The sequence below is a fragment of the Hoplias malabaricus genome, chromosome 13, assembly GCF_029633855.1.
Source record: "Hoplias malabaricus isolate fHopMal1 chromosome 13, fHopMal1.hap1, whole genome shotgun sequence".
NCBI classification, from domain to species: domain Eukaryota; kingdom Metazoa; phylum Chordata; class Actinopteri; order Characiformes; family Erythrinidae; genus Hoplias; species Hoplias malabaricus.
The window spans coordinates 6772761-6795566 of record NC_089812.1 but is presented as its reverse complement, the minus strand read 5'-3'; the positions used below and the strand labels follow the sequence as shown (position 1 = coordinate 6795566).

General features: G+C 40.9%; 2 protein-coding genes across 12 annotated transcripts in view; one reads left to right on the top strand and one right to left on the bottom strand.

Annotated features, from left to right (window-relative positions):
• The window catches only part of cacna1aa (calcium channel, voltage-dependent, P/Q type, alpha 1A subunit, a), an 86853-nt gene extending 76844 nt beyond the window's left edge, over window positions 1-10009 (top strand). For 10 of the 11 annotated variants that reach the window (XM_066641925.1, XM_066641929.1, XM_066641927.1 and 7 more), the window contains exons 45-47: window positions 4980-5175; window positions 5930-6180; window positions 7500-10009. In XM_066641925.1, coding sequence (XP_066498022.1) covers window positions 4980-5175; window positions 5930-6180; window positions 7500-8081 — 1029 coding nt within the window. In that variant the 3' untranslated portion in view covers window positions 8082-10009. The remainder of the gene's footprint in view (window positions 1-4979; window positions 5176-5929; window positions 6181-7499) is intronic. The other variant, XM_066641932.1, reaches the window with a different exon arrangement.
• A 7241-nt stretch (window positions 10010-17250) lies between these two features.
• On the bottom strand, window positions 17251-19088 carry ier2a (immediate early response 2a). The gene has a single exon (XM_066642409.1). The coding sequence runs from the start codon at window positions 18969-18971 to the stop codon at window positions 18432-18434; it is 540 nt and encodes a 179-aa protein (XP_066498506.1). The 5' UTR covers window positions 18972-19088; the 3' UTR covers window positions 17251-18431.
• Between the last annotated feature and the right edge of the window lie 3718 nt (window positions 19089-22806).

Below are 22806 nucleotides of genomic sequence, written 5' to 3'. Positions count from 1 at the left end.
AGAAAAATATCCTCTTTCATTCCATGCCACACCATCTTCGCTACGCCATGTGCTCCAGTGATTGTCGTGGTTACTCACCAACACAATGTGCATGTGCACACACACACATACATACACACACAGACACACACATATACACATATACACACATACACACACACACACACACATACACCCACACACACACACACACACGCACACAAGTACAGATTTTAACCAACATTTGTTTTGTTTCCTTGATTATTGTTCAATGTTCAACTTTCTCAAGGACTTTTATTTTCTAAAATCTTTTTCTTCCCTATTCATGTGTTCTTGCATGTCCTGTGTGTATTTTTTGCAGTTTTGTCTATAAAAGATTATTTGTTTTCTTTCTTTAGGAGTCCATTTCTTTTAGTGAACAAGTGATGGATGTTCTTGAGCTGTTGTTTTAAAAATTATAAGTTTTCTACATATTCTTTTAAGTATATTTAATTTTTTTTTTTTCTGCTTACTTAGTGATCTGTAATTAAACAAACTTTTCATATCGGATTATAGATTTGACTGTATCCTTGATTTAATGCTTTTAAATTGCCATTCCATAAGTAACTCAGAAACCCAGAAGTCCAAGTGAAATCAGACATGACTATAGATATAAACACTGACACTTGCGTATGTGTGTTTTCAGTGTGTATGTGTTAAACTAGATTGGGGGGGGGGGTGTTATTGGTGTGTACGTTGCAATTTTTACAACTTTGTGTACGATGTGTCCACACAATACTTAGGAAAAACTATTGTATAGGGCTGTCACTATCAGTTATGTAAATATAGTTAAAAAAAATTTGTTGTAAATAAAGACTATTAATTATGGACAGAACTGACAGAACTTTAAAGAACTGGGCAAAGAACAAAAAGATGCCTTTAAAAGAGTAAAATAAAAAGTTAAAATCACTGTTATCCAGTATTTAAAATGGTATCTTTTATAGAAACTACATATTTTTAATTTGCCTTTGAATTTCAGATATGTAATGCTATCATCACTCACTCTGCAGGGTCATTAATAAGGCAATTAGGGATGTGCATGTACAGAACAGTTGTGCAAATTTTGGATGCTGGCACATTCAAGGTGACAAATTCCAAATATTGGAAGAACATAAACATGCCAACACCAAGGAAGCAGCTTTAAATGCTAACAATCCTAACTCAGCAGCTGAGGTTTGCCAAATTCAAGAAAACAATAAAAAAAGTGATTTTGTACTCAATATTACTTCTAAAAGCGAAAATGTTGGCACATTGTCCACTTCTAAGAAAAGGACATGGAGCAGAATATAGTGACTCCTTATCAGCATCCAACATTGTGGCTTTAGCTCTTTAGTTTATCTAAACTGAAAATTTACATACTTTCCTCCTCTGTCTAACTATCCATCCATAAACCCTTGAAGATACTTGAATATCAAAATTACGCACATCCCTAACCTTGACCAAGATTGTGACAGCCCTAGTTGTGTGTTTCATGTGTAAATGTAGAATAGTTCCATGGTCCCACGCTTACCGTACATGTTGGCAACACATTATGTATTGTATTTTTCCTCTGTGTCTCGTGTTCTGCACCTCACTGTGTACCATGTTGTGTGGCGTTACTGTGCCGTGGCGTCAATGGTGTTTCTTACACTGCCCCTGGCCCTCAGTATGTGTGTGCTACTGTGGTAAGTGTCTCTCCTTCACCGCAGCTTCTGTTTCTAACCGGATTCTCTCTCTTTCTCTCTCTCTCTCTCTCTCTCTCTCTCTCTCACTTGGTCTCTCGCTCTCTCTCTTGCTCTCTCTCTTGCTCTCTCTCTCTCTCTCTCTCTCTCACTCGCTCTCTTTCTCTCCTTTTTCTTTTCCACTCTCTTTCTTCTTTTTCTTTCCCATCCTTCCATTCTCCCCCACCTGGTATTCTTTAAACGCTCTCTCTTCTCCAACCACATGCTCCTGTGTCTTCTGTCGGCTGTGCTTGCTGTGTGTGTTTGTGTCTGTGTGCCATCTGTGCTGATGATGCCGCTTTGTGTTTGTTTTTATGGCTGAGCAGCAGCCGAGAAGGAGAGGAAGGCATCGAGGGAATAACCTCGGTGTATGTTTATATTTCCATCTGCTACTCTAACTACTTTCCTTCCTCTTCTCCTCTCTACACACTCTACTCTCACATTTTAATAATGTCACTATTTCAGTAAAGTGTCCTATAGTTTAGAAATTTAAAACATTCATGAAAATTTAATTCTCTTCAAATTTGAATAGCAATTGTATGCATATATTCAGAAGTTGTCTGACTGTGTAAGGCAGTTCAGAATTCAGATTTCATTTCTGTAAATGAACCCACAGATTCGAACAATGAAAGAACTGACCCATGCACCAGTTAGACCATTAAGCCAAAAGAATTTGTTGAAATATAACTCTGAAGTTGGGCATATGAACCCTGGATTTATATTCACACATAATACAAGTTTTTTTTTAAGTGACTGCTAATTTTGAAAGTGCCCCCTCCAGGGTATGTCCCTGCCTTTCGCCCGGTGATTCCAGGTAGGCTCCGGACTCACCGCGACCCTGAAGTTGATAAGCGGTTACATACATTTGTTATGAATAAACTACTAAATAATCTTGAAAATTTGAAAAGAAAATGTACATTTTGAGATGTAAATCTCTTGAGATGTAAATCTTCTAAAATTGTGGTCTGCAGTGCACCAAGTGCATTAGAATTGGCATCAAGCCTTTGTCAATATATCAGCCATTTTCATGCTTGGCAGAATGTTTGCCTGTTTCTGTCTGTCCATCTGTCTGTGTTCTTAGCTGTCTACTGTACTGTCAGGGCCCACCTGTGCATGTGCATGCCTGCTAACATTTGTGTTTGTGTGTATGTGTGTGTGTGTGTGTGGGTGGGTGGGTGGGAGGGTGGTCTGTTAGGTCAAATTTTAACACCTCTATGTTGCTACCATAGCAGGGTGGACATTACAAATGAAAAGCTTGAAAGTTGTTTAGGGTTTAATCATTCTGATATAGTCACATCTATATTGTACTTTTCCTGTTGTATATTTTAAAATGGATTTCTAGCTTTATTTTGTATCTCAAATTTGTATATTTAAAAACCTGTCGTTCATCAAGGAACAGAACTCCAAAGTGTGTAGTGCTGTAAAGTGCTATATCAGTGCAAGTATAATTAATTAAAATATTTTAAGCTGAGCATTCACTTTCACTCTGGGCAGCTATATTTTGCTTACACTGTAGAAGCTTGCCCCTAAATTGGCTAGCATTTTAACAAGGGTATTTTGCTTTGCTTTTATGAAAATGCAACAATAAATTTCACTTTATACAGTAAAGTTAATGTTGGTCTGATGAAGCAACATTTTCTGTTTATTAATGTAATATTGCATGTAGATATCTTGCTTGCAGCCCTTGCATATCTCAGAACACAACAGCCCACATTAAACCATCATGGTGTTTGTGGATAATTGCAGCCTTAGGTTTGTTATGCAGAAGTAAATACAGACAGATGTGTGCATGGGTTTGACAAACTAGGACTAAAAGTTAGTGCCTGGGCAAAAAATAATGTCTTTAACCTACCCTCCTCTATTGGGAAATGATGTGATTTCTCAGTGCTTTTGTGTTTTATTTACAAAAACTTTAAACAGATAAAACACCAAATGACACTTAGGTTGCCTTTTGTGTGTGTGTGTGTGTGTGTGTGTGTGTGTGTGTGTGTGTTGAAACTTTGATTTTTACATAGTGATGTGAAGATGAGCACACACTGGCTCATTAAGTATTGCAGAGCACCAGTAAAAGAAGCATGGAACTTATTTTATATAGTCGCAGAAAACACTGTAGCACACAGCTCCAAATATGTCTTGATCCATTATACAGTGACCAACGTGGACTTGCATGCTTACCAGCTAACCCATGGTCAGATTTTATTGTGTTCATAAAGGGAATATGAAACGATTTGCCCATTTATGATATAATAAGACTGCAGGCCCTAAAAAGGCCCTCTAATGCATGAAGTGTGATGGTGTGAAATAGGCTTTGGTCCTCTGCGGGCTGGGAGGCAGCAATGGAAATCAATTATAAGCTGTTGGGTGATTCATCTTTTGCAGGTTCAATCACGGATGCATGAAAGGCATGAACTTTGGTGCTGTTTCTCTCCTGCTGCTGTTTTTGTTCTCCTGCTCCATGTCTTTTTCCCCCATTATCCGGCAGTTGCATGATGGATGTGTCTGGAGCTGTTGAGATTTGATGCTGTGTGTGTGGGTGTCTGTATTCAGGCCATAGGCATTAAACACTAACCAATAATCAGACCTGCAACCAGTCCTACATACACATCCACATGCGCAAACTTGAATTGCCAGTTAATTAGGTGAAAGCACCTTGTATCTACACTCAATGGCCATTTTAGCAGAAACATTTACCTTATTGGTCTATATTATTTGTATTCTCAGAACAGCAGTGATGCTGACAAGGTAATGGTAAGGTGGTGTGTATAAAAATAAACTTAATCTCTCATTGGGTGAGACAGTTAGTTATGGTTAACTAGACTGGCCAAATCAGACCTGTTGGCCATACACTGGGATGCCATGATCTAGCCCATCATTAGTGGTCAGTTTCTGAGCACAAAAATGTTGACCGCATAGAATTGGTGTACCACACTCAGACCTTCCCAGCAAATCCACTGTGCTATAAGAACTGTAATGTTATCTAGTCAGCTGTGGTCCTTTGAGGGTCCCCTATCAATAAAGCGGCTATAGTAAGCAACGGTACACTTAAAATCACCTGTGTTTTAGGTGTTTCTGCTAAAGTCGGCAATAAGTGCATGCATTAATAAAAACCTGGCAACTCTATGTACAGTCCTGTGAGAAAGTTGAGATGCTACACTCCCCTCTCAGCTTCTTTTGACACATTACTCTTTAATCATTTGGAAACTTCTTCTCTTCCTTCGCTCTCTCTTTCTTTCTCCTCCCTGTCCCTCTCTCCGTCAACAGACCATTACAGACAGCAGCCCCATGAAGCGTTCAGCCTCATCGTTGGGTCATGGGCGCTTGGGGCGAGTGTCGCGAGGTGAGGATTATGCTATGGAGCGAGTGATTGAAGAAGGACAGAGACATGGACATCGGCGCAGAGATCGCAGCCACAGAGCCTCGGAGCGCTCTCTTAGCCGCTACACAGATGCTGACACAGGTAAGAAAAGCTGGCAAAAGGGCAAGCTATAATATAATTCTGTAAAACACTAGTGTAATCCAAATTTTTTGAGGTTTGAATTATTGTCTCATGAAGCGTATTTTTATTTGTTGACAGTTAACATTAGAAGTAATTTGATTTAACCTTAGATTTTTTAGTAAACAAGTAAAGACTTTTGACAGGTTAGGACCTCGTTCAGTCGTTTCTGTGACACTTGTGACATTGGACATAATGAAAATGAAAATATTGCTTTTCAGCCTAAGACAAGAAAGATACGTTAATTTATTTTTTAGTTGTTAACTGTTTTATGTTCTTTATAGTGTGATTTCTTCCAGGAACCAAATGAACAAAATTGAGCTTAACCCTTTAGTGAATGACATAAACGTCTTAACACTAGTAAAGTCTTAAAGGAGTATTTCAGATGGACCTTGAAAGAGAGCTGATGTGCCTTTGCAATGAAAGGATCTAGTTGATCCTTACACTGAACGCCTCCCGCTGGGATAAACCAGGGACTGCCAACTTCATGGAGGAGGCCCAGGGGTAGACTCAGATCTCCCGGGAGGAGCTTGAAGAAGTTGCAGGGGTCAGAGATGTCTGGGCTTCTTTGTTTGCAACATTTTGCAAAAACCACAACTAGGCCATTTTGCTATATGCCTCAAAGAGTAGTTTTGGTCAGGTAGTGTCAAAAACATTTCAGAACATGGCTATTGGCGTGGCTGTGGCTGCAGTAATATCTTCTGGCTGTGACCTACAGGTTTAGGCACAGACCTGAGCACCACGACTCAGTCCGGTGACCTCCCACAGAAAGAGAAGGACAGAGACCGCGGCAGAGCAAAGGACCGCCGGCACCACCACCATCACCACCACCACCACGGCTCCATAGAGAAAGAGCGCTACACACCTGAGAGAGAAAGAGGGGACTACGGGCACCGTCCGCCTCGGGAGAGAGACCGCCGCTGGTCTCGCTCGCCCAGCGAAGGGCGTGAGTGCCTCACCCACAGACAGGTGGGACAAACACATTCATACTCACAAAACCACAGAAACACACACACCTTCATCTCACTCCTAAGTGAAACCATCGAATCTGATGGATTTCCAAGCTTCCTTTCCACTGCAGAGCTTTTCTTTTGTCACTGGAACATGTCTGTGTGTTTTTATTGGAACACTTCTGTATTGTGTACTGTATAGGGGTGGACAATATGATGACATGTAATTAATTACATAACTGCACTTTTCATGTGTGCTGTCAGTACTTCTAATACTCTGAACAACCATGGCTTATAAACCACCCTTTAATCATAGAGCACAGAATCACAATTACAGTATTAGGGTGAGTCTTGTAACAGTCATATTAATGATAATAGTTTATATCAATGCCTGCAAACAGAAAGACCGTTTGTCACCAGACAGAAACTGTATAGTTACAAAGTTAGATAATTTGGTGGCTGTTCATTATTATGTTTTATATTGTATTTTAATCTTTACCAGTTGTTTGTATTTGTTCCCTTCTAAAAGTTTCGTCCTTAAAGATATTTTTTCTGTTCCATGTAACTAAATGTTAACTAAATATTTTGATACTTGCTGTTTATCTTGACAATATTTTTTTATACCACCAACCCTTAATACTGTATTCAGACATGAATGAGTCTGAAACAATATTGCATGGCTGTTGATGCTAATATATCTGACAATTCACATCAGATAATGCACAAGCCTCACAAAGATCTGCACACTGTAGCTCTATGTGTATGAGAGTATGCAAGTTTTTTCACCGTTCCAATGGAATTCAACTCCTCTTCATTTGTTTTCTCCTTTTGGTTTTTTTTTTCTGTCCTCTCTCTGTGACATGTTGCTTCTCAACATTGGGTCGCTTTTTTGTTTCTCGTCGTTTGCATTTGGTCACGCTGCTCTCCTGCTTCTCAATGTTTTTCTTTAATGCCACTCCACTCTTAATGTCCTCCCTCACTATTTCACAACTTACTTTTTCTCCTTACTGCTATTGTGTCATTGTCGTGTTGCTCTCTTACCCTTTTCTTTCTCGATTGTCTCTCTCTCTTTCTTTCTTTCTGTCTTTCTTTCTCTCTCTCTCTCTCTCTCTCTCTCTCTCTACCACACCCCCCCCACACACACTCAATTCTCTTCTTGGTCTGTTCCTCTTTTCATCTCTGTTACTTTCACCTCTCTGCATTTTCATCCTCTCTCTCTCTCTCTCTCTCTCTCTCTCTCTCTCACTCACTCACTTTCTCTCTGTCTCTCTCTCTCGTGTGTGGGATAAATTTTGTCGTTCTTTTGTTTTTTATTTGCCTTGTTCCATTTTCGTGTAGGGCAGTAGTTCAGTGAGCGGAAGCCCTGCCCCCTCGACGTCGGGGACCAGCACACCCAGGAGAGGGCGCCGGCAGCTGCCCCAAACCCCGGCCACTCCGCGGCCCCACGTCACCTACTCGCCTGTGGTCCGTAAACCTGGGGCAACACCCCCTCCTGGCCCCCAGACTCGCATCCCTGCCCCTACTCCCCCTCCCCACCATACAGCTCCCCCACCGTCCCACCACGGCTCGCCTCGGCACGGCCGCATTGATGGCGGATTCTACGATGACCAGGACTACGATTTTGGCCGACACGAGCCTCCGGCCTATGATCAAAGCCCCCCTGCCCAAGGCAACCCCCACCACCCCCATAACTCCCCACACCCACGCTCACCCAGGACTTCCCGTCACATCCCTGCCCAGCAGGGCCAGCCGGCGCCCCCTCCTGCCCGCCGGATGCCCAATGGGTACCGCTCCTCTTCACCTTCCCCCCATCACCACCATCCCCCACACTCTGGACCCCACAAACCCCCCCACCCCAGAGGGCCTAGGAAGGGCCTGCATGAACCCTACAGTGAGACTGATGAGGACGACTGGTGCTAGCCTCTGGGGAAAGGGGAGGGAGGGACGGGAAAAGGGATCAAGGGAGCTCTTCAGCACTGGCTGAAATGGGACTCTGCTACAGAAAATGCCACAATGAAGGCCACCTTGGTGGCTGTAATATTGGCCAGACGTTTCCCCAAGTCTGCATGCTCCAGGGAAGCACTACAAAGTGTGCTTGGAGGCTCCAAATGGGGGAAATCAAAGCATGATTCTTTCCTTTCCGTTCTTTGTGTTTTCTCTTTTCTGTAACGCTTTCCCTGCAAATGTTTTGGACGACTTAACTTCGACGAAAGGACAAGGGAAGCGTAGCGTGGGGGAAAAAATGTAGGTAAAAAAACACCAACATTTAAAGATTAAATGGAAAAATATGGACTTACATAACATTTTAATGCAGAGGAGAAATGTACTGCATTCTTTTCGGGACATGCCGTTCAATGTGACGGGCCACAATCACCACAGTCACCACGAACCAGAACTCATGCTTGAGTTGAAACGCACGGAGAAATGACACATGCTTTACACTTGACCTGGAGCTCCGTCTAATTGCAAAAATCCACCCACATGTTGGGTTATATTGATGAGTTTTATCATCTGTGTTTACTGTTAATAATTATTTCAGTGAGGGTGAGGCCATTGGCTGTGTGTGTGTGTGTGTGTGTGTGTGTGTGTGTGTGTGTGTGTGTGTGTGTGTGCGTGTGCGTGAGGGTGGGTTTTTGCCTAAAAAAATAGATAGGGGTCAGGCAGGGGCACGCACAGCCTGAATGCGTTTTTGGGAACTGTCATGGATACTGACCCCACCAAACTTGAGAGAGAAGAAAATTAAAAAATATACATGTATATGGAAAGAGGAGAGGAAAAAAATAACAAAATGGTCTTCACTCTTTCTTCTTCTACGGCTTCTTCTTCTACTTCTTGTTGGAAACATTGGAGCTTGATTCTTCTGTTGCACTGCTCAGCTTTGTTTGAACTCCTAGAATAAAAAAAATCCCTCTGAAAAATCCTGCATGATTGAAACAACAGCAAAAGAAAAAACTAACAAAGAAACTTTGGATGGATTGGGTGGGGGGTAAATTTCTTGGTCCTTTCTTTATGTCTGTGAAGTTCTCTCTCTCCGAGCCCCAACCTCCCTCCCTTTCACTCCTTTTGGAAATTATCCCCCATTCTTTTAAGGATGGCACAAAGGGGACAAGAGGCCAGTGCCATTTTTAAACCTTCAGATTTCGGACTACAGTAAAGTGGAACTGTTTCTCCCCGCAGTTTTATAACAGATCCTTTGACAAGTAATAATTAAAAAAACAAGATCGTCATTGACTTAACAGCACAATCCTTTTTAATCCAGTGAGCATTTCCATCATCAATTATAATAACTTTTGCACTATATTGTTTGCCTCTTGCACAAAATTATCAGACATACAAGCACACTGACCCCTCACACCCACACACGTACGCACTCAAATACATGTAAATACACGAACATTATTCCCCTTACTCCAGTCTTCCAGGGTGTGATGGAGTTAAAAGAGAGTGGAGGAGGAGAGAAGAGAGAGAACCACTTCATCTTTCTATTAGATTTGTTAATAACAATGTTGTTTATACAAAGAGAAGATTACCAGAATGATGATAATGACAATGATGGTGATGATGATAATGATGATGATGTCGATGCTTTGATTTCATATCTAGTTTTTGTTCTCTAAATCAGCTGTGCTCTTTGTATTGCCATATTTGTTTGAGTGTGGTTCTGTTTGTGTGGTATGTGGAGCTCTGTGGCAGCAATGCATTCTGGGCCATGGTAGTCTCACCTCACACCTTATAATACCGAATAATCAGTACGGAGACTCAAACCTGACCTCATCATCAAATAATTTGAGCCTAATAATATTCTGGATTGTATAGACAGTTATTTTCTTAGGTGTGAAATGGAGATATAAGATATACTGGGTAATAGATGTATAAGAATTGTGAATCAGTGCAGATGTACATAATTAAAATTTTAACCTGAGCTCAAAAATCTATATGATCAAGATATATTTGATGACTAAGATCAGAAAAAAATGACTACTAGTGCTTATAGAAGAGCTTATATCAGAGCTGAAAAACATATTTATGTCATAGAGTTGCCCAGAATGTGTTATCTGTTGGCTCAGGTAAGAACAACCTGCTGGACATAAGATTATTTATTGTGGCAATCCTCTTCAGACCATTTATTTCCATGTATCCTTAGGTGCACCGTATTTTGTAGAAAGGAAAGCAGTATTTTACCATTTAGACTCCACAATTCCTTTTTGTTGAAAAATAGTCAAATATGGACACTACTGTCAGTTCATGCGTAATGTGACTGGCCTCATATGTAAGTGTATATTTGAAGAAGGAACAGAGCTCCACTACCTCTAGCATATCAATAGATGGCACTGTGCTCCACACAGTTCTAGCCTGTAGTCCTGATTCACACTCTTGTCACATCTCTTTCTGTTCCATGTCGGTTTATGTCAATGATCTGTAACAATGGGAGTAGGACTTTTAATGTCTGTCACCGATGGTGCACCATTCTGTGTTCAGGACATGTAACACAGCCAATCCGACTGCACAGGAACATGTAACACAGCCAATCAAATTGCATGGGTGAAACAATGACCGGGCCTTTTCTGCCAAAAAACTGTTGTCTCTTGTGTCCCGCTGATCTTTGTGTCCCTTTTTGCGGCCCCAACGTAATCAGTCGTCTGGTCCACACAAATACACTGCCAAACGATACTAGACGCAGCCATTTTTGTATATGTAGCATTCTAGACTGATATTACATAGCCACGTGTGGCCACATTTTCCAGTGAATAATGCCTACATGCTTGTTGTGTGTATGAGGAAAGAGTTACTTTTTTACACAGAGTATGTACAAATAAAGGGATGAAGGCTCCCCTTGCTAGTTTGATATTATAAGCTGGAAAGGATTGTAGGTCTAGGAATGTATCACTGACGTAGTTGCTCAGTGCCTTATTCACCATCCATTCAACATGCATTCTGCTATCTATCTATCTATCTATCTATCTATCTGTTGGGAGTACACAAAATAATGGGAAAAAAACTCATGTTGAAGCGAGTTAATGACACTTATAGCAATCTATCTGTAATTGTTTATCACTTTTAATAGCATTTATATCAATTTCACCTTTCCTGTGTTTTACAATCATCATATTTAAGCACTTATCTGTTTTTATAGAAAAGATTCACCTGTTTTGATTTGTGGGCAAATTTACTTTAACTGTATTGTAGCAGACCATCAAACAGCTGCTTGGAGCCCAACGAAAAGGTCTTATAATGATTAGAGGATAGATGCTATTTCAACTTGACCTATTTCAGCCAAAGCTGTGTCAAAATCCTTTTCAAAGCCCAGATCGGAAACTTCTTAATCCATAGCCATGTGACCTGACCTGTATACAATAATCTCTAAATCTTAGAACAGTGGAAAAGTGGTTGAAAATGATGAGTCATGGTTTAGTTTTTTTTTCTGTGTCTGGAATGGAAGCCTCAAAACCACATTGATGGCCTCTGTTTTGCATCTGTTTGTCTCCATAAATCATTGACCAATTTTTTTGGTAATTATTCATAAAAATTTCTATTATTTTGTCTACCACCTTTATGTAGCTATCAGCTCTTTTCTGTCTTTTCTCTTTTCTCCCAGTGTTCTTCACTTGTATGTCTATTTTCTAATAGACAAACACTGAAGATACTAAACAGGTTTAATGGAGGTTAATACTTTCAAGACAAATACTTATATATGCAATATACCATGTGCAAGGTAGTTAGGCAAGTGGGAGCCAACATTTGTAGCAAGCAGGAGAAAGTGTGTGTGGGGGAAAAAAAAGTAGAGCGGTCAAATTCACTGTGTGATTGTTTTTTTGTTTTTTTTTACACTGTGCTTGTTTGCATGCAGGCTCTAATCATACATATATACAGTATTGGTACAAAATATGAAAATGTCAGTTTTACAACGCATTTCAATTGAAACCTCAAACTGTTTAGAAATGATAACGTACTGTAAACATTAAAAAGTGCACACATATCTTGGTGACAATGCTGTTACATGATAAAAGCATATAAGGAAGTGCGAAAGACTTTTTGATGTAACACTAAATGTAAAGGAAATAAAGATATCTTATTAGAAGGAAATGAATGCCCCCAATCATCCAGCTAAGATCCACATGCTTATAAGTAGATCCTATAAAGAGGGTTTGAAAGTTTTCCAAATGGGCATCAGAACAGAATCAGACCCATGACTCATTGTTTAAACAGAAGCTAAGACAGAAGACCATGAGATAAACTTTAGACTTGAACAGTGGAGGAAGGTCATCATAAACTGTAAGACATTTCATACACAGAAGGACACATATATAATAAGTAACATGTAATTAATATGATAAAATTTGGAACAGTCCCACAAGAATTTGAAATGTATAAATATATTTGCCACTAATAAGTGCAAACATATCCTACCATGCTTTGCTTCAGAAATCAGCTATTGGCAGTTAATATATCTTGCAGCAAGATAATGAGCTTAAACTGCTAGAATAAGTAAACCATATTTGGTGAAAGAAAGGCATGGTCATGACCCGAGGGCTCAAAGTCCAGACATGGAAACAAATGAACAAACGACATCAAACGTGTAAATACAGTGTACCTCTTGCTACAGCAGCCATAGTCTGCTTTCTCGAAATGAAATACTGAGGCGCAGGTTTGAGAAACGTTGAGAGGCAATTATTCAAAAGGACAAGGTGCAACCACTGAGAGAAACTAATATTCATAACAAGAACCCATCTTCCTCTTTTTGACAGTGTTGCTAATTCAGAAAATGTTGCAGTAATAGTGGTATTGAATAACATTATACAAGATAAAACCTTGACCGAAAAATAAATTTCACTGAAAATTAGTGTGAGTACTGGCTCATAAAATATAATACTGATAGTTCACATCTGTGCAGTAGGCCCCCAATTAAAGCCTGTGATAATATGTTTTCTCCTGTTGTATTCTGGAACTAATTGCATCGAATGATGACCATAACATTATGAGTATTATGAATCGCATTAACCAATCAGGGTGTTCTCATGTTTTGTGCCAGTTCTGTATATTTGTGTTTTTTTTTTTTTTAACTCATTCCCTGTGTGCGGACATTGGTGAACGTGTGTGTGGATGTGCGCGCACGGCCGTTCTGGACAGGCGTTTCCTTCCTCACTCTCGACAAACGCAACCACCCCCAAACACCTCAACACCCTTCAGCTGATATCAGACACCCACACAAGGGAACCAACACTATAGGAGCCATCATGGAAAACACATGGAAAAATACAAAACAATAAAAAGGGGGTTTTCAGAACAAAAAAAGTGAAGGTATTTACTTGCTGAACTGCATGTGCTATGTGCATGCCACACCGTGGAAATTCATCTTCAGGAATCAAAAAATAATATAAGAAAGAAAAAAAAAAGAATAGTATTATTGAAGTACGAGTATAGATCTGTTTTAAAGGCAAAATGTTCCTTTTCTTTCTATTTTTTAAAAATAAAATAAAATAAATAAAACCACACTGAAAAATGAAAAACAAAAAAGAAAAAAAAAAAAAAAAAAACCTAAAGAGCCAAACGAATTTGGTGCAGATTGTTTTGTTTATGTTTCTTTTTTTCTGCAAACTTGAAGGTGAGACACTCCGACACTATGTTCAGGACACATCAGAATAACTGTCAAAAAATAAATAAATTAATTAATAAACAAAATATGTGGAATACATGACTGTTTTTGAATTGGACCATGAGAAACCTGTGTTTAATATATGCTCATTATCATCTGTCCATTTGTGGCACTTTTGTCTGTTCTCTCTCTCTCTCTCTCTCTCTCTCTCTCTCTCTCTCTCATGCTCTCTCTTTTTCTCTTTCTCTCTTCCTCTTCTCTCTCTCTTTCTCTCGTACTTTCCCTTTTTGCCTTTAACTCACATATTCTCTCTAAAATCATAATAATGTTTTTTCTTCCAAAAGACCATTTTATAGGTGAAATACATTTTTTTACATGCATTTAAATATTTGTCCATTCAAACAAATGTCCTGGACGTGAGCTGGACTATCTATTTCTCTAGATGTCATATGAAATTTTCTGGACACCTCTTGTCAAATGATTCTTTGTCAGTACGTCTCTTACTGGGATCACATTTACTGCATTTTTCTGCCAGTTTAAGAGCACACATTTGGGAAGAAGAAAATCTATTTACATTTGAACAAGCCATCTTTTATTGGTTTAAAAAATTGTCTGGTAAATACAGAGAATACACTAATGGCACATAAAAGATGTAGATATGTGTTGTCTGTAAAGAATGTATATATAGTTTCCCCTGATCTTTGCACACAGCTGTTCATCTATCTATCAAAACATTGGTCTATCTAGAGATCCAGCCGTGTCATCTATGTATCCTACACGCTCACTCTCTTGCTGTCCTTCCTTTTTTTAATTGAACACATGTGAAACATGAAGGAAAGCACTCTGCTGCTTTCCTCTTTGCTGTATTCCCCTTACAGTTAAACAGTTCTGTGTGAACTTCTGTCCCCACTTTACCTTACTGATCTGTAGATTTTCACCACTCAAACATTCAAAGTGGTGATCTAGTGATAAACACGGGAGTGTTTCAATTTCATGCTACCTATAGTTGACTAAGCTCTAACCGTGTAGGTTTTATTAGTCCCTGCTTGCTTGTGGTGCCAAGTGATTCAAGTAGGGAATAAACCGCAATGTGTAAACATTGCAGAGAGCAGACTGGCAAAACAGACTTGTCAATCATGCCAAAATGAAGGCATCCAGCACAAATCAGTCGCTTGTACAATAGTGAGTAAACAACACTTAAAGTCATCACCACCATTGTTCCTGTTTGTAAATGTTTTGCAACCTCATCAGCTACATTCCAGGGTAAATTGTAGTGGAAAACGCACCTGGTCCCAGAGACCAAAAATCAAGAGAGTAGGTGCCACACAGTGGAAAAGTGACAAATGTGTGTAGCGAAGACCGATTTTGTGATTTTAATGACAGCTTAATATACAGCACTTACCATACCATGCCAAATGTAATGTAATATATTTGCTTATACTTCTGGGCCCACCATCCACACAAAAACATTGTCCTCACCCATGACGGCAGAGTTAGGTGAACGACAGCTGACCAGCAATTACTCATTTCTCTTTTGTGTAGAACATATTTAGTTTTTGCTCTTTTTTTATTATTATTTATGAAACCTATAGAAATGAAGGCCCTAGATAATAAAGCACTCCTTAATATAATACAGTACGTGTTGGAAGTGGGAAGTGGCCCCGGTTGCTAGACCGACTCTGTGTTTGAGTGTCATAGCCTGCAGTCTGTGTGTGAGCCAGTAGAGCTTTGCTGTAGTGAGCTCATCCTAAGGCAGTTTGCATATCCTGCTCTCTGTGAGATTTCACACACCGGAGGCTCAGGTTTCTGAGGGAAGGCTGGGCAGGGGGAGGAGGCGTTCCATTAGCAGGACAATTGATTAGCTACACATGCATTTTTTCAGCTTCCCTTCCCCCTCAGCCTGCCGGCCAGATGTGCGGAAGTGTGAAGGGGTTCTGCTGCCCTTCCTCTCATCTATAAATACCATCCTGTGCATTCCTTTCCCTGCCCCCTCCCCAGTTTACAATGGCAGTATTAATAGACATATTTTTTTCTTCCTATGACATTACTCTTTCTCAAAACCTGCGTTTTGAAGACAACCTGTGTGTTCCCTTTGTCGTGACACGGTGATGCTAATTGCATTACAGTCCATTAGGGAAAGGGAAACGTTCTGCATTTGAGATTTGATCCAGTCAGCGGTACAGACCTGGCTGGCTTTACTGTTGGAACTGCCGTCCTTGTCATAAAATGTAATTCTCTGAAAAGAACGGTAATTCAGCCCTGGTGGAAGTAATGGCTAGAAGAAGGAAATTGCCTTTTATTTCCCCTGACTTGACTAATAGCCCGGTAATCTGCAGTAAATGGCTTGTTATTGGGCCACTATTTGTATTTAGCTGGGTTTGGGTGTGAAGAGAGTAGTGTTAACAACAGAAGGCCAGACAATGCTTAGTGTCAGCAGTGCTGAGCCATTGGTGTGGTAGTATCAAATTCATTTTTTTTCCTTTATAAATAAAATAATACAAACAGTTCTGCTCAGCTGTTTCATCGTAATTTCCCATGAAATACAAATGAAAGAAATGTGTGAAATCCATGCTTTGTTGTCACTGTAAATCTATGCCAAAAAAACTCTGCATTTAACCCATCCATAGCAGTAAACACTTAGACTTGTGATTAGGTGAAGACATACACTCAGAGCGGCAGGCAGCTACCCTCTGCACCCAGGGAGCATTTGGGGTTTATGTGTCATGCCCAGACACATCAGGTGTGGGCTCCACTCGTCCCCAGACATACTGCCTATCGAATGGATTAGAGCCAGTGACCTTTCAGTTCTAAGTCTGGTTCACTAACCTTTAGGCCATACCTGCCCTGGGTAATAGATAACATATTTCACTCCCTGATCATAAACAAGGAATTTAAACCTCAGCATGTAAAGATCAAAGACAATCAAAACACCCCTGCAGTGTAAACCCTGTGTGTAAGCTTGTTACCAGGTGTGTTCTGTGGTGTTTATGCTGTGGCTGAGCATTTCCACTTTGAAACTGCAGTATTCCAGACTCTCAGAAACATGGATCTAGACAGACAGGGCTTCGTACCTCACACAGCTATGAAAGCAACCTGGCCAACTTATGAGATAGGGGTTTCAAGGGCATGTGAGCAGCATTTAAAAGCAAACTGTGTTTTCTGTGTTATACAAACTGTGATTGCACAACAATCGTTGCCCCGAGTGTAACACTGTTTAACTGAGCAACCATTTATGAGTCATGAGCTGTTCCTCCACTACCTGTGGTTTTGTATTAGCCTGAAGTGGATCATGTGTATTGCGTATTTTATACCCAAAAGTAGCTAATTTTAAAACAAACAAGAACCGAAGACATTTTAGTGATAGAGTGAATTATGTTAAACGAGTCTCATTTTAACACTAGACAACGGTCACATATACTTCAGCCTTGTTATAGCTTACTTGGTTCATGAAGCAAAATAAAGCATTACAACAACAATTTTTATACAAAATGTATTTATTTTTTACAAAAGTGAGGTAGATGACATCTGGAATGACCTTATTTAGCAGCTTATACATTTGACGGATAATATAATTTAACATTATTTCAGGTGTTCACACACCAAAATACAGTCAAATAAATACAGCTTTTGTGTAGCCCTGATGGCTGTCCCAGCTTTACATATGTCCTTCATTACATTTCTCCTCCGTTACAGTTCACTAAGAGTTGAATGTGTGTAAATGGGTGGCTGCCAGAAACACACCCAGCCATTTACACAAAACGCCCATGACGTATTTCCAAGATATGCTGACAGGAAAGTGATCTAATCTTGTGGTTCTGGGCGCAGCCTCTTTGTGTTGGAGCGCCTTTAGTCATGTCTCCGTCACTAGACCATGGCCTGAGTCACAGGGCTGAGAGTCGATTCTTAAGAGCTTTTGACTCAGTCACACACTGATTAGACAGCACATCAGCATTTCACAACACAGAAATCAGTTTTACTTGGGACAAGGTCACAAATAATTCAAAGGCTTTAAACAGGAACATTGCTTAAGGTCAACTTCCCTGTGCCGAATCATCTGCACCCTCGATGGAGTCGACACAACAAACGGTTACAGTTTAACTCGCCCAGTGTTTTAGTTTACTGTTGTTCACACTCCACATTCCCATATCAAGAATCATACACAATAAATACAATCAATGTTTAAGTCCATTTTGCGCCATGTACTTTCTTTGTTTCTTTGGCTTCTGAATCGACTCCAACTTGTCTGGAATCGACTCCAGCCCTGCTGCACGTTAGTGAATCAGTGGCGCTTTTTCCACTTCTCTTTCTGATCTTGGTCCAACACACAACAAACGCCAAGCCAAGGGTTTAAAGACAAAGCACTGGTAGCTCCTTCACCCGAGGTTCAGTATACTCGTGGCTTGGGTTTAAAGCAAACTCGTGTCCAACGAACAGCTTTATGTGCTTTTGGATCTTTTAAAAACCCCTCTGAGCTCGTGCCCGTCTCTCGCACCCGCTCTGTGGCACCGTTGGTGAAACGGTCGTGATACCGTTTCACAACTTTTAGAAACGCTCCCCAAACAGAAGGGGACGAACTCACTGTGACCAGGGATCTGGAGTCAAAGGCTCCACCTGGCACCTCTTTACGCTGAGTTTTGGGGGTCTGAAATGTACAGCTTACAGTCAAAGTCCTGCGCTCAGCATGTTGCTACAGTCCTCGGTAACGCTGTGTAAGGTGTTGTTGGTAAAGTGTCCGTTTCTCGGGCACAGTTCCCTGAGTTCGCGTTAGTTCTCAGTGTGGCGTCCTGTAGGATCTTCAGCACTTCCCCAGAGTCCATTTTGGGTTTTTTACGCGGCAGAAAATCCGGTTCTTTGGCCGTTTTGCCTCGCCGTTTTCTGGAGGGTCGGTCCGCTGTGCGGTTCTCTTGGTCCTGCTCAGCCTCGGGTTCTTGGGGAGGTTCTGTGTGACTTGGAGCTGTTGTGAGGACTGTTGCCTCTGGAGTCTCCCCAGGGCTTGTAGTGTCCATCGGCTCCTGGTCCTCCGCAGGAGACTCAACGGCTTTCTCCCCGATTTTGGCCGAATGGTAGGCGTCTCTGGCTGATTTCATGACCAGAGAGAGCAGGAGACTGCGGTGAAGGCGAAGTCCTCCTCTCTGAGAGCGGCAGCTGTACATTTTACTCAGCGCCTGGACCATGATCCGCTTCGCTTCAGCGCTGACATCCATTGCTGCTTCCATCTGTCTTTAAACACAGCTGGTTTGTTTTTCCTCCTCTTGTCTTGTCTTCTCTTTGTCAAACTTTTGAGGCTCCACACTCAAGCTCTCGGAGCCTTCAGTGAGTCAACCGTACTCTCTTCCCCAGCGGGAGGGTTTATATGGCCGGGTGACGTCACTTGATTGACGCTCACACCGCAACCACGCCCCGCCCACTCTACGTTTTTTCCTGGAAAAACAGGCCAAACGTGTAGGGCACCACCCGGCTGAGTTTGTTATGATGGTTGCTCAGATTCTCTCTCTCTCTCTCTCTCTCTCTCTCTCTCTCTCTCTCTCTCTCTTTCTCTCTCTCTCTCTGATTATGTATTATGTGTATTATTATGCTAGGTATTTCTTTGGGTCGATCATGAAACGTTCACACCATTTATGTACAGTACAGTGACAACATAGACATTTTATACAGAAAATGACCATGTATCCACACAGATATATTTCTGTCGCTGTCAACAAAACAGTGTATCTCTCTTTTTTAATTAGATTAATTCATTCATTCATTCATTCATTCATTTATTTATTTATTTAAATAAGAGCAGTATCTGGTTGACTTGTGTATAATTCATTTGGGGTCAGTTTGACAGACAGGGATTAAGACTCGTCCTGGATTAGATGTCCCTCTCAGAGGAGCTATTCTATTTTGAATGCCATGTAGTGGCGTAAACCAGCCTCCAGTGTTTCAAAACCTGTAGTCTAGCTATAAATCTTATATATTAGTACTATTTTTGATGAGCATAACTTTGATTGAGGCTATTCCACAAAACAGGATTTCTCAGTTTGTTTGCCAACTGTTTGTTTTGCAAGGTTTTAGACTTAGATAAATGTCAAGCCTGTACAGTAGGAAAAAATACTGAAGGACATTCCTGTTGGACATTCAACACTGAGCTTCATTACCGGCAGTTTCCCTGTTTATGACAACACACACACACACCAGCCAACACAAACAGACTTGTTTCCATGTCTTTAGTTTCAGTTTCCATGTCTCCAGTGTAGGCTTACATTAATTTTATGGAGCCAGACCCTAATGCCAAACGAAACTACTACTACTACTACTATTACTACTACTACTACTACTACTACTACTACTACTACTATTACTACTACTACTACTACTACTACTACTACTACTACCGAAAACTCGAATTTTAAGATGTCTTCACGTTATGAATTTTGTCCGTGTAAGGAAAAGAAGTCCCCACAATATGTGTAACCAAATTCAGGTCCACACAACAGCCTATAAATCCAGATTACACATTTACAAATATGTATTTCTTCTTCTTCACTCATTCATATTTTGTTTTCGTACGGTTTGTTTTTTTAATGTTGCCTGTATTTGGTTTCTATGAGGTTTATTTATTTACCTGTTTATTCATGCACAGACCTATGCAGTGATTTACATGTGTACTTTATAACTTCTTTCTCGGTGTTCAGCTTGGTTCAGTTTTCATGCTCTTGGTGACCTCCCTACTGTCTTCACTCGAGAGAGTGTGCGTGTGTGGGAAGGATTTCCCCCGCCCCCCACACTCATGCCCATATAAGGAATTTCCGGTTGCTGCTTCTTTTTCAGCGGAAAGCCCGTGATGCGGAGGCGCCGCTTCCTGTTTCCATATTTAGCTACGCGGTCACGTCACGGCTCGATGCCCATATTTGGTCATGGAGCCATTCGGCGCGTCACATTTCCGCTGCCCTTATACGGGGAACATGCAGCTGTTTAATGGAGCTGTTCTCTCACACCGCTGCACACACACACTCACTGCACATGATTACAGATTCACTGTGAACATTTTCTGCACGTTGCTGCAGAACGGGCCAGCCTCAGACCACGTAGACACAGTTGATTCCTCTGCAAACCTGAGACACACTATGTCCAGTTCTTTATGGACACCTACCTGTCCAAAATTTGTTTTGAAACGATGGGTTTAAGCAGTGAATTTGTTTTGTTTGATTAAGGAACAGCCATTAGTTGTTGGAGCATTGCTTTGATGCTGTGAGGATTTGATTGCATTCACCTGCACAAACAATAGTGAGGTCCGATACTGATTTTGGATGATATCAAATGTCCACTACAAAACCCAGTGCTGGCGTATTTATAGCCCACTAGCTGGTGTTTTGGTGTCACACGTGATCTTAGGCTCATGTGCAGCTACCCCAGAGCATCCCATTTTATGTCATACCTTATACAAACTGTGCATTCGCAATTGAATCAGTGTTCACAGTGCATGCATTAAAGCAGCACCTAGTTTACTTTAAGGATTGATCAACAATATGTGGAAGAGTAGCTGTAAATACTGTTAAAATCGATGTTTGATGGCATCCTCAGAGCTTCGTTTATTTGCACTATTAGGCGAGACAGTGTGTTGAATTTAAAGCCCAGTTCCCTCCGACACAGCTGAGAAGCAGTGTGGTTGTTATTTCCTGCGGAAGGGAAGGGATCTTGTGACTATAAGCCCTCAGTGAGAGGATGTAGGCCTTCTCACTATATGTTATACTCTGAACTGTAATTAAAAAAAGGGCTCTGGAAGAAATAAACAATGCCTTAAGAAAACTTCAGCTTTAATAAGCACACTACAAACCTTGTTTTGCATGAATCATTTGATCATACTCCAGATGATTAAGTAGATTATATGAGCACATAACACTTCAGTGGAGGTTAGCACAAGACGTCATGACACCTACATAAGCCTTTCATGACAACTAACCTGTTTAAATGTCTATAAAAGGCTTTTTCCAACAGTTGACAGGTTTTTACTAGTCATTTTTTAAAAGTTTGTGTTAAAAATAAATATTAAAGGCTAAGCAACACTTAATGGACCTCCATGAATATTTCACATTATTGTAGTTACTGACATAAATAAGTATGAATTAAAATGAAAATAGCAGCTTCATTTGCTTTAAAACTGACAATTTTATTAAATTGACGGAAAAACCCGAGCTCGCTACGGAAATTCTTAAACGCAACCGTGACGTCACTGGTGGACAACAGCTGAACAACGCCGCGATAAAACACCGTTATGACTGACTGTTATGACAGTATCTAGCAGTGGCGGATGCTGGTCTTTCAAGGAGGGGAAGCTCGATTTCGGTCTACATCATAAAATGTGTCGGTTTATTTATACGTAAATTCTACCCTCCGTTCCTTTTTAAGAAAATGATCTGTGACCCTGTCGTACCAACAAGGCGTCTTTTCCAGGGACTTGACTAGTGTCCTCTCAATGGCCAGCAGAGCTAGGCTGCTTAAACGGCCTCGGTTCATGTGAAGTGTGTCCGCCTGTGCTCCCACGGATCTTTACACCAAAGGAACGCTGATTCGCTCATTTCGCTGTCAATCAAAAAGGCATTCAGCCTCAGACAGATCTTCCAATCATCATGCAGAAGCTGAGCGTCCGGGCCAGCCGAAGCCAGCCCACTGCCCCATAGACCCCCAGAGACGCTGAGCGTCCGATGGGCGGGACAAAGCCCAGTATTTATCGTTTCGCTGCACTTCGCTATTGAACTCTGTGGACGCTCAGCGTCTACACTGTTTAAAGCACTGTGAAGCTGCGGGAAAGATTGAGAGGAAAGCCGCGTCTTTACCAGTGATAAGAAGCTGATTCTGAACAAAAGTTGAGCGTGTTGTAGTGAATATTTATTCAATGACACGTACACACAGTATATATTTGATCACTTAATTTTTTACATTTTAGGGGAAGCTGAGGTTCCCTTGCAGTCTTGGAGCAATCGCCGCTGGTGTCTAGCTAGCTAAATAACCAACATTATTCATGACAATAGTCTAGCAATAAGCTAAACTCAAATGTAGAGGTACCGT